The 11,241-nt window shown below is 32.5% G+C and overlaps 1 protein-coding gene across 1 annotated transcript; it reads left to right on the top strand.

The window, feature by feature from the left end:
* Positions 1–344: 344 nt before the first annotated feature.
* On the top strand, positions 345–9,460 carry LOC124373292. Its single transcript, XM_046831675.1, has 2 exons — positions 345–414; positions 8,194–9,460. Exon 2 carries the CDS (start codon positions 8,195–8,197, stop codon positions 9,416–9,418), a length of 1,224 nt encoding a protein of 407 aa, XP_046687631.1. The 5' UTR covers positions 345–414; position 8,194; the 3' UTR covers positions 9,419–9,460.
* Positions 9,461–11,241: the final 1,781 nt, after the last annotated feature.

The raw sequence follows: 11,241 nt of genomic DNA, 5'->3' as shown, positions 1-11,241 counted from the left end.
TAATCTTTTAATGAGTAGATTTTTTAATGTATGTTCTAAAATTATTAAGAACGGTTTATAAAATGTTGTTTATTACTCATTATAAATAGTAATTAATAAGTTGTATATTCAAACTCATATTATTGTTTATCTGATTATTTTGATTCTTAATTGATACATTTTTCTATAACATAACACAATTAAGAACCTTCATACTTTGTTGACCTAAAATGTGTCTGTTATTGAGAGGGTCAGATGGTGTTAAGTGGCTTTTAAAGCTTATCTATTGACAATTGTTTCATTTTATCAAGTTCCTCTCTACATATCTATACAAGATAACCTATTATCTGTTATTCCTAGAATATATTATTGCCACTGACTGAAGTTTGCTGGTGTCTCGAGACCAGTCATTTAGAATCTTGCTCAAAATCATTGGTAAGATTTTCATTTTATTATTTATTTGTTTATACGTTTACGATATTTGAGCCATATAAATAATCGTTATTAAAGTCTTTCACTTTTTAGGGTGTACGTACTGTATTCCATTGGTGGATTCTTTTATTATATATGTTATTTAATCATTGCAATTCTTGACGTTTTAACTAAGATAAAAAGTGAAAAGCAATTAAGAGGGAAACTCACTTTTAATAAAATATTATAAGCCACTCAATAGTTCAATCTAAATAGTAGTTTATAATTGGAAATCATTGCATGAAATTCGATTAATTAATAAGTCATTTACACCTTTTTTCGTTTACTTTTATGCATTTATGTTACAGTACATCGTGTTTTGTGGTTAACTTTGACTTTGGTAACTTCATTGGCATACTTTTATTAGTTTTTAATTTTGGTGTGTGCTTATGCTTTAGGGATTTTTGACACCTGATATTCCTTCTTTTTTTACATATAACGAGGGCAAATCTTCGAACACGTGGTATTTTTTTCAAAGCTGATTGACACTTAAGTTCAAAGCTAATGTGAATATATATATATATATATATATATATATATATATATACAGGGTGAGTCAGAAATATGGTAAAATATTTTAAGACGTGATTGCTGTTTTATAATAAGGAATGAGTATCTAATTGGTAACAGCTGGTGAAAAGGAAACATATTTTTTAGTTCAGAATTTGATTTTTAAATAAATAAAATAAACATCTACAATCGCTTTAAGTCTCACCGGAAGATTAAAAATGATGCTCTAAATGACCTCCATTGTTTAAAATGCACGCGTTCAGGCGTCTTCTCATCAAGTTTCGGACCCGTTCACAATCTCCAGGTGTCTGCTTAATGGTTTCTACTCAATTACAAATGTTTAATCGGAGTTCTTCAATGGTATCTATTGGGAAAGAGTAAACTAATGTTTTTAAATGTCCCTAAAGGTAAAAGTCCAAAGGATTTAAGTCCGGTGATCTTGCTGGCCATGAAACTGGTCCACCTCGGCCTATCGATTGATTTGTGGAACTCTCATTTAGGTGTTCACGAACAGCCAGAGAGTAGTGAGCAGGTGCCCCGTTATGCACAAACCACATGTTTTGGCGAAAATGCTGAGGTACATCATCAAGCCGGTTAGGTAGCTCGTCTCTTAAAAAGTTCAAGTACACCGTGCCATTAAGCCTGGGAGGAAGCACGAATGCGACTAAATGATCTGCTAAGATTCCAAGCCCAAACATTTACTGAAAACTGATGATGTGGGCGATTAGGTTTGATAGCATGAGGATTTCTGTCTGCAAAAATGTGGTTGTTATGGAAGTTAATGATAGCTGTTCTTGTAAAGTAAGCCTCATTGGTACACAAAATTAATTGTATTTAAAAAGTTTGGATCAGCAAAATTTTAACAGAAGCCATCGACAAAAACAACATGGGGAGCGTAGTCTTGTGGCAAAAACTTTTGGACATGCTCGAATGGTATGGGTGTAACTGGTACTCGTGTAGTATTCTCCGAATACTAGATTGGCTGACATTGAACTGTAGTGACAATTTCTCTAGTGCTCTTTTCAGGATAATCAGAAATTTCATTAAGAACAAACCCTTCTAATTCAACAGTCCTACATGATCGGGCGATGCCTGCATTACTATGCTCCGAAGACTTCAATGAACCTGTTTCAGATAGACGTTGATGAATAGTGGCAAAAAATCACCAGCTGTTACTAATTAGGTACTCATTCCTTATTATAAAACAGCAAAAGTCTGCTGTGTAGTGTAATACGTGAGGAGTCAATTTCATAACTTTTTTACACATTTAGTTAACTTTGCTTATTATGGTTGTTTTCAGAATTAAATTCTCTACAATCTGTATTAGGAAAAACAATTTGTTTATTGGTAATTTAACAATGTTATTGGACATCAAACATTTAAAACTGTATTTTTGCTATTAGATTTTTGGCAAATTTCATACTTTTTGTCAAAAACCTTTCACACTACAACCTCTAGAGTGGTTTTATTTGATTTTTCAGGTGATTTTCTTTATAAATCTATCTTATTTGATTTACAAAGTAAGAACAAAACCTTTCAGAATCACTTAATTTCACCAGGTGAACTGAAAATAAAGCAAAATCTTTCGCCAGCCATTACTCAGTAATGGAGCGTTTCCAGACCTACCTTTATATAACATTTTTTTCTTATTTTTAGCTCTAGAATCACGTATTAAAATATTTTACCATATTTCTGACTCACCCTGTATATATATATATATATATATATATATATATATATATATATATATATATATATATATATATATATATAAGTGAGAGATCCGGGTTCGAGTCCCGGCGGAGCAAGTACTTTTTGCGATTCAATGTTTATTGAAATTAAATAAGGCTATTGCCATTTATAAAATTTAATGTAAATAAAAGTCGTTTGACAGGTATTTGGCCTTCCGATCATATGTTAGTTTGCTTATTTAAACGCATATGTGACAGATACGGCCAAATACAAAATAATTGAATCGGAAAAAGTAAGCGCTCTGTGGTGTAATGGTAGCACATTCACCCGGCAAGTGAGAGATCCGGGTTCGAGTCCCGGCGGAGCAAGTACTTTTTGCGATTCAATGTTTATTGAAATTAAATAAGGCTATTGCCATTTATAAAATTTAATGTATATTATATATATATATATATATATATTATATATATATATATATATATTATAAAAATACCATTATCAATACTACAGTATATGTACATATATATGCTGTAGTATTGATAATGGTATTTTTCAATTCACCATTTAAAATTAGCATATAAACTTAAAACTATATATAGCTCACAAGTTTCAACAATTTAATATTGAAAATAAATTTCATCTCCTCTATTCGTTTTTGTCATAGTAACTTATTATTTAATAAGTTACTATGACATGTTTCTAATATCTATTAGAAACATGTAGTGTGTTTAAATTGTTCGTACAGACCCGTACTCAGACCGGTATTTTCGGACAATTGTACCGGGGCCCGGGCCCTTAGGGGGGCTGATTACGGCCCTGTGTTTGTACACGAGTGTTAACTCAGGCTTTGATTAATAGAACCCTGTTTATACTCTATTATATTATATAAATAATTAACATTGCTTTTAATCCCTGACAGCATAGTGAAGCCATCAGGGCTGGATTTAGCACTTTGGTGCCCCTTAGGCCTAATATTTGTTTACCCCTTAGTCTGGTTAAAGTAATATTTAACATTGCTTTTAATCCCTGATAGCATAGTGAAGCCATCAGGGCTGGATTTAGCACTTTGGTGCCCCTAGGCCTAATATTTTTTTACCGCCTAGTATGGTTAAAGTTACTTTCCTAAAAACCTTTTTCTTAAAAGATTAAGGGATTATATTAATTAAAGTTTTGTGAGCAATTTACTTGGTTCTGGCTTAACAAAATACCGTTAATATATTAACAAAATATTAATATTGGTTTTGTTCAATTTAGTCATTTGGCCAAATAAATGAAAAAATCTATGTAATACATGTTTGGTTTAATCTCAGAAACACATCTTACATGAAGTATTTTGATAACGTGACACAAAAACTGTGTTTTTAAGTAAAATTAAATATTTTGTATATACAAATAGTAAATTGTACTAGTATAAAAATCACATTTTCCGTTCGATACGATATTGTCTATGTAAAATAATACAAACAAATATGTAAAATCTATGAAAAACTAATAATAGAAATAAAAATCGTACTTACGACATACATTGAAATTAAGAAAAATGTGTAACCCCTATTAATACTAAACATCGAGTGACTTATATGAAGTATCTTTACAAGTTTAGCCTGTTACTAGCGCAAATAGAAGAAGTGAACATTTCCCATTATTTTAATCATAAAAGCAATCCTGCACATTCTTTTTTCTTAAAGAGCCTTCCTTATTCCTCTTTGCCAGGTGAATGCAACTATGATGTCATCATATTGAATCTTCTGAGTCAGCCTCCCCTTGTTGTTCAGCAATGCCAGTGATGAAAGTGTATGGTGACCAGTTGTTGACCGTAGGTAATAATTACATGACGGAGAGTGGAGAAAGATCTTTCTCCCGTGAAGTTAGTAGCAGCAGCACATAAAACCATTCTCGGGGCAATTTCAATGCTAGGGTGGATATCAGAAGTATCAAAGTCGCGCAAAAATCTTGATTATCTCAATCAGGGGGATACTTGTTTTGCTCTGTTCAGTGTTTTGCGACAAACATGGTTTTAAATGTAAACACTCGTCTACTACAGCGAGCTTAAGATCTGTGGAGTACTCAATAATTCTCCCGCTTGTTTTGTGATTTCTGAGGGTTCCAGGCCTTTTACTATCTCTAAAAGTCCGAACCTTTTAAAGAGCTTAATATATTTTTCACCACGTCGCTTAAGCTCTGAATGCAATGAACTTACCAACAATTATTTGTCCAATGAACTTTACAATCAAAATGCTTCATTAGCTCGATTTTTAACCAATGCAAAAGATTTTTTGAGTTATGACTATTTATTTGTATTTATTGATATTTATTAATAATATGAACTTGCGCCTATAGGCTCGTGCCTACCAAGCTTATTGGAATATCCGGCTCTGGAAGCCGACAATATGGACATCGTAATATGTACAGTTTATATACAATGTCATTTGTTTTAATCATCAACTCAAATGGTAACTTTCTCTTCGTTTTTTACATTTATCGAATTCAAATTTACAGGGGGAAAATTTTACAAGTAAGTTCGAAGTTTGTGTATGAATTGATTACGTCTGACTTGCTAGTAACCTATTTTCCGGACGTTCAAAGACTTGTGCAAGATCGCAAGGTTCTATTTAAAGAACAAGGTGTAGTATTACACTTACGAGTATTATCACTTATTTGTCATTCTATTAACATTCTACAAGATAACAACCAAAAGCCTACTCTTAACATTTTTAGTTTTGGTTGGTTCATTCCAAGTTAGATTGGTTCGGAAAAAATAACCAACCCTGTAAAATACACATTTACTTAGATTAGTCCTTCAGTGTTTTAGTTATTTTTCTACCAGAATAAACTAAACCTTACAATTTTTCGTTTATTAAAATTTGAAATGTATCCTTTTGTAATTGACTTATGGACACATGATTTGTAATTTCAACAATTTTGTCCTAAATATAAACTCCTTTGTATGTTTTCAAAAATATTAACTTCATACACCTATAGTCGTATTAAGTGCAAAAATAATTAATATTGTAGAAACAAACTAATAAATTATCAGTGTTCAAAAAACTGTAGACGAGGTTTGGTTATTCCCATGACATGAACTTCAACCCAACAGCTCCTATCTGCCCTACTGATATCAGTAATTGCCCTTTAGCTTTCAATGCTGGTTATATGACTGGTTTTATTTCTACAAGTTTTAACATTAGTTGACTATATCGCTTAGTGAGCGGGAAGGGATAACTCTGCTAAAAACGCGTGGTTGGTGGTATAACCTAAGATCGTTGTATGAAGAGGTTCCTAATATTTAAACGATACTTTTCCTGACATGAATGTAATCTCAACTTTCACAGCATAAGAACATGCATGCTTCCATGAAGGCTCTTTCCACAAGTGGGTGACCAACTACAATGACGAAAATGATGAAAATGCCTTATTAGACGAGATTTAACATTTATTAAGAGTTCTATAAATCGTTTAGATCTGCGCCAAAAATCCATATAACGTCTTATGAGACAGATTTCGATCTCCGTCTAGAATTTTGCGAAATTGCAATGCAAAAATTGACTTAAATCAAATACTTTTAAGTGGTATTTTTCTGATGAGACGGCATTTAAGTGCTGGGGCAACACCAAATCCCACTGGACATCCGAGAATCACACAAAAATCCCAAGAAATTAACGCTTGAGTGGGTACTACACGAAACGGTCGAACTGTTCTTTATTAATGACAATTTAAATGCTCAATCTTACCTGGCTCTGCTCTAAAGTAACATCTGCTCTACCCTACAAAGTATTGTTAACCAAGACTTTGACAGAATGATTTTCTGAAAAATGGAGCACCACCACACAGTGTGGTGATTGATGATTTTCTCAGTTCTCAAAACATTGTACTTCATGTTAGGTGCATTACTTTGTAATTCCATAATTCGTATTGAAGTAAATAATCAAAAGTAAAAAAACTAATTACTAATTAACATTTGAAGGCTTTTTAATGGGGGGACTTGCTATAATCCCTTATTTCCCTAAACTGTAGTAACAGAGCGCATGCATGCTTCTTGAGGTTCTCCGCTTTTACTCCTTCAGATAATGTGCCGTCCCTCAATGTCAAAAGAAACCAATTTCAGGTACCTGACTTGCATAAATTCGTAATTTTAAATTTACTTTTATGACAATGATTACAGTTAATAGTGTTCAGAATAAGCTTAATAATTGGAAGGCACCTCAGGCACCATTTATAGTAAAAAGTAGATAATACTAATGTTATTGGTGCTTGCAGTACCTTTCGAAACGCTTGGAATTCGCCGTTTCCTTGTGAACTCTGTAATCTATACATTACATGAGATATCGCCCATAACTCTACGACTAATGACAGCGTAAAATTGTTTTAAATATAAAATTGTTAATACGGGGCGAAATGAAGATGACCGGCTGTTAAGCATATAATATTCATAAATTGTTCAAATGTAAGGTGACCTTGGGTTCTGAGAGTCATGTACGGTAAGATATGCAATTTTCGGTTTTTTGAAAATTCTTTTTAAGCCTGTCTAAAAAGTCAAACCGTGCAATGTTTTAAAAAAATGCTACAAGCCCAAGTAGGAAAACCCATAACTTTGTATGAACAGAGATACTTGAAATAGAGTAAGAAGAATACGTATAAATTCTAATTCAACTTCTATTTATTTAAGCGTAACGGTGTAGTAAATTATAAAAATATACGTTTCCTTACAAATGCTGTATGTCTGCGGACCTATACAGGACGATAAATTAAAAATTGTAGGTCACATATTATATCAGAAAAAAATTGCTGCATATTGGAAAAAATATTGATTTTAATTTTTCTTAGCACAGCTATCTAATAAATAATAAAATATGTCCTAAATTTCCAAAAACCCATGCTTACCCATAAGCAAAAACATTTGATTTGCCGTGTACAAATTAATCCAAAAAATACTTCACAAAATCTATAGTTCAGTTTACAAATTAATGAAGACACATACATTTAAAATATAGAACACGTTTTCCTAGCTAGCTTTCATAATTATTTAATAAGACATAGCACATACAATAGTGTGTTAAGATAAATTGTTATTCGCCTAATATCCTAGTAATAAATCAACAGAAATGGCCTATGAGCCTAAAATAGTAAGCAGTTTAATACCTTCTTAACGTAATGCTTGTGAGGTCATAAGTCTGATCAAAAAAAATAAATCCCGTTCTCAAACTGCCTATCCCGTTTTGGCGTATGGAATGAATAAGCGAAATATAGGCCTAATCTGAATTTAAATATCACTCATTACATATTTACACGTACATATCAATGTCCACATAAAACAGTGTTTACGGTTACTATTAAGCACATGAAATGATCAAAGTTCATTTAAACTCGAATCATATCTGCAGTGACTCCTGTCTAATAGTTATGAAAATAAATATTCATAATGAATCAGCTTAATGTTTCAAAATAACTAAACAGTCCTATTAAATAATATTTAACTGTTCACAAGGAAATAAACTAATAAAATTATCCACTTATATGATTAATATAGTTCGAATGTTTTAGAATGATGGAGTTGGAGATACCTGCTTGGCTCGATGAAGAGTTTCTCAAGACCGTTCTTCAAGGAGGAGATGGCAATCCAAGGGTTTCAATCATCAAGTTCACAGTGAAACCAGCGGTGGCTCAGGGCGACAACTATTCCAGCTTAATTTTCAGATCTTCCGTCGTATACAAGACAGAAGATTCGGATACGGAACATTGCGTGTCGTTAATTATCAAAGCCCCACACACAAAAGGGTTTGCTGCCGAATTTTTTAGCTCACTGGATGTCTTCAGTAAAGAGAAGAAGATCTATACTGAACTGTTACCAAACATGTGTAAAAAACTCAATCAACAGTTTTACCCAAATATGTTTTCTTGTCCAGTTGAAAACGTATTGGTATTTCAAGATTTAGTTGAGGAAGGGTACATCCTAGCTGAGCGTCGGGAACAACTCGATTTCTCACACTGTAAACTTGTCTTGTCTACATTAGCAAAATTTCACGGTTGTTCTATGATGATTCACAGAGAAAATCCAACTCTTGTTGAAGCTCTCGGCGAAGAAATAATATATCGAGATGACCGACCTCTTGGGCAGCAACTTAAAAGCGTGATAGATTTGGTGTTTACTATTCCTAGAGAACTGTTGAGTAAAATGGATGGGTGCGAACGATATGCAGAGATTTTGTCAGCCAGAACTGGTATCTGGGAATCACTTGTAGAGAAATTTCAATTCAAACCGAATAGGTTAAATGTATTGAACCATGGAGATTTTTGGATTAATAACATGATGTTTAAGTATGACAGCTCGGGAAATGTTACAGAAATAAAACTCATCGATTATGCAGCGACGAGATATTCTTCTCCAGCAACCGATATCATCTACTTCCTCTGGAGCAGCGCGAATGAAGATGTACGAGAACACCGACTAGAGGAACTCTGTGACATATACCTGGTGAACCTGAACTCTATCCTGGAGCACTTGGGGTGTGAGAGGCGGATGTCCAAGACAGAGCTGACTAACGAACTGAGATTTTTCTCTGACTGGGCGCTCTCTCTTATCTGTCAGTTTTTACCCATAGTTCTGACAGATCCTCTAGATGCCATCAACGTAGAAGATTTCTCGCTGAAAGATATTGAAGAAGGTAGTTTTAAACAACTTGAAAAAATGTACAAGGAAAATAAACTTTTCCTAGCCGCCTTACCAACGGTGTTGAGGCAGTACCAAACATGGATTTCTTCCTTGTAGAAATAAATGATTTTATAGAAATAAATAAAATAACAAAATGTTTTTAAGACAACTTATTTTTACTCCTTTATTACAAAGCTAGACGTTAAACTTCAAAATATCTTTACAGCAAGAACAATTGAAAGATATTTCACTTTTTTATTTTTATTACTGCTTACCACATTCGATAAAGAATTCTTGAATTAAATTATAAATATTTGTATGAATAAAATGCCTGAAATTAATTATAAACCATAAAGTTGAAAATCATATATGTTTGTCATAATTTCTCACACGGTATGTTTATAATAATCACAATACTGTAATTTTATATTTTTTGACACAAGTAACACACGAGAAAGAAATAACAATACATTTTTTAAACACTCTCTACCATTGGCACTGAATCATTTTGCAAATAACAGCTCAAATTGATTTTTTTTACTGGCTACTCGTACTTCGATTTATTACTTTTAAACTTTCTTCAATAAAGAGTTTTTTACTTTTATCTAAAATCCCTTGGAAGTTTTGTTCTTCTTTAATGTAATTTCATAACTTTTTTCTATGTATTAACACGGTTCTATAATAAAATAAAAAACATCCTTTTCAAAATAACTTTTAAAACTTGAACAAAACCAAAGATTTTTAAAACAAAATAAATATAATAAAGCTTTTCTTGGGCTCAGTCTGGCCTTTAGGTAAAATACACATAAAGTACTTAAATTATGTTACAGTAGGACCTTGATATATCGAACCTCAATATATCGAATTCCTCGATAAATCGAAGTTTTGTCATTCCCCTTGAATGTCCCATTTACTTCAATGCTAATTTTACCTCTACATATCGAAGATTTCAAGTAAATAATCTCAATATATCGAATTTTCGCCAATAATTTTGCCTATTTTTTACCTCTATATATCGAAGTTTTCTTATAATTACCTCAACATATCGAAGTTTCAGTTTATCAACGAAACGAACTTTAGTACTGTATTGTCGTGTTGTGCAAACGAACAACCATCAAAGTAGAGTAGGTACCGTATTTTTCATGTCGAACCCCCACCACCAACACTCCTTTGTTTTCTGTAGACGCCAGTGGTGGGTCACCACTCCACCCTCAGTTTAATTTGGACGTTACCACGATTAGTGCGAGTAGATTTTTTTTAACAACAGTAAATAAGTTTTGCAAACTCTTTATAACATGTACGTAAGCCTACATTACAGTAGCATTTTTAAACATTTAAAATACAGTACAGTAGAACCGTATTTCAGACATGTGTATTTATACTGTACAACATAACTTTTTAAGACGTTACAGTATTTCATATTCATATTTATGTAATAATATTACTCTATACGTTTAGTTAAAAAATAAATAAATTTAAATTGATGTATGGTGTTCTTGTTATAATTTCTTATTCACATTTCCCGATAAAGTAATGTACGATTCTTAATTGTACTGTATTATTGTAGTGGGTGTGAACCTCTATACAGTATATCGAAGTCTGTCAGAGTTAACCTTGATATAATGAATAATACAACAACAGTTGTAAACCTCTATATATCGAAGTCTGCCCCAAACAGCCTTGATATATCGAACCTCATTATATCGAAATTCTTGATATATCGAAGTTTTGTAAATCCCCTTGAGGTTCGATATATCAAGGTCCTACTGTATAACAACTTATAACCATAGCAATGACAACATCATACCATTAACGTAAATAATTTAAATTTCTTTAAATGGGACCTCCAAATCAGAGCTTGTAATGAGGTCCCATTCTTGAATGAAAAATAAATATTTCAGATCGGCTGTATTATTTTACTTTCTTGATTCGTCCAGTAT

This window comes from Homalodisca vitripennis, unplaced genomic scaffold, assembly GCF_021130785.1.
Source record: "Homalodisca vitripennis isolate AUS2020 unplaced genomic scaffold, UT_GWSS_2.1 ScUCBcl_5228;HRSCAF=11866, whole genome shotgun sequence".
In the NCBI taxonomy this organism is placed as follows: Eukaryota; Metazoa; Arthropoda; class Insecta; order Hemiptera; family Cicadellidae; genus Homalodisca; species Homalodisca vitripennis.
Note: the sequence above shows the minus strand (reverse complement) of the source record. Positions and strands in the feature narration are given on the sequence as shown.

What these genes read in the sequence shown, in the direction of transcription:
- LOC124373292 (XM_046831675.1), top strand. Translation starts at nt 8,195, where the DNA reads ATGATGGAGTTGGAGATACCTGCTTGGCTCGATGAAGAGTTTCTCAAG.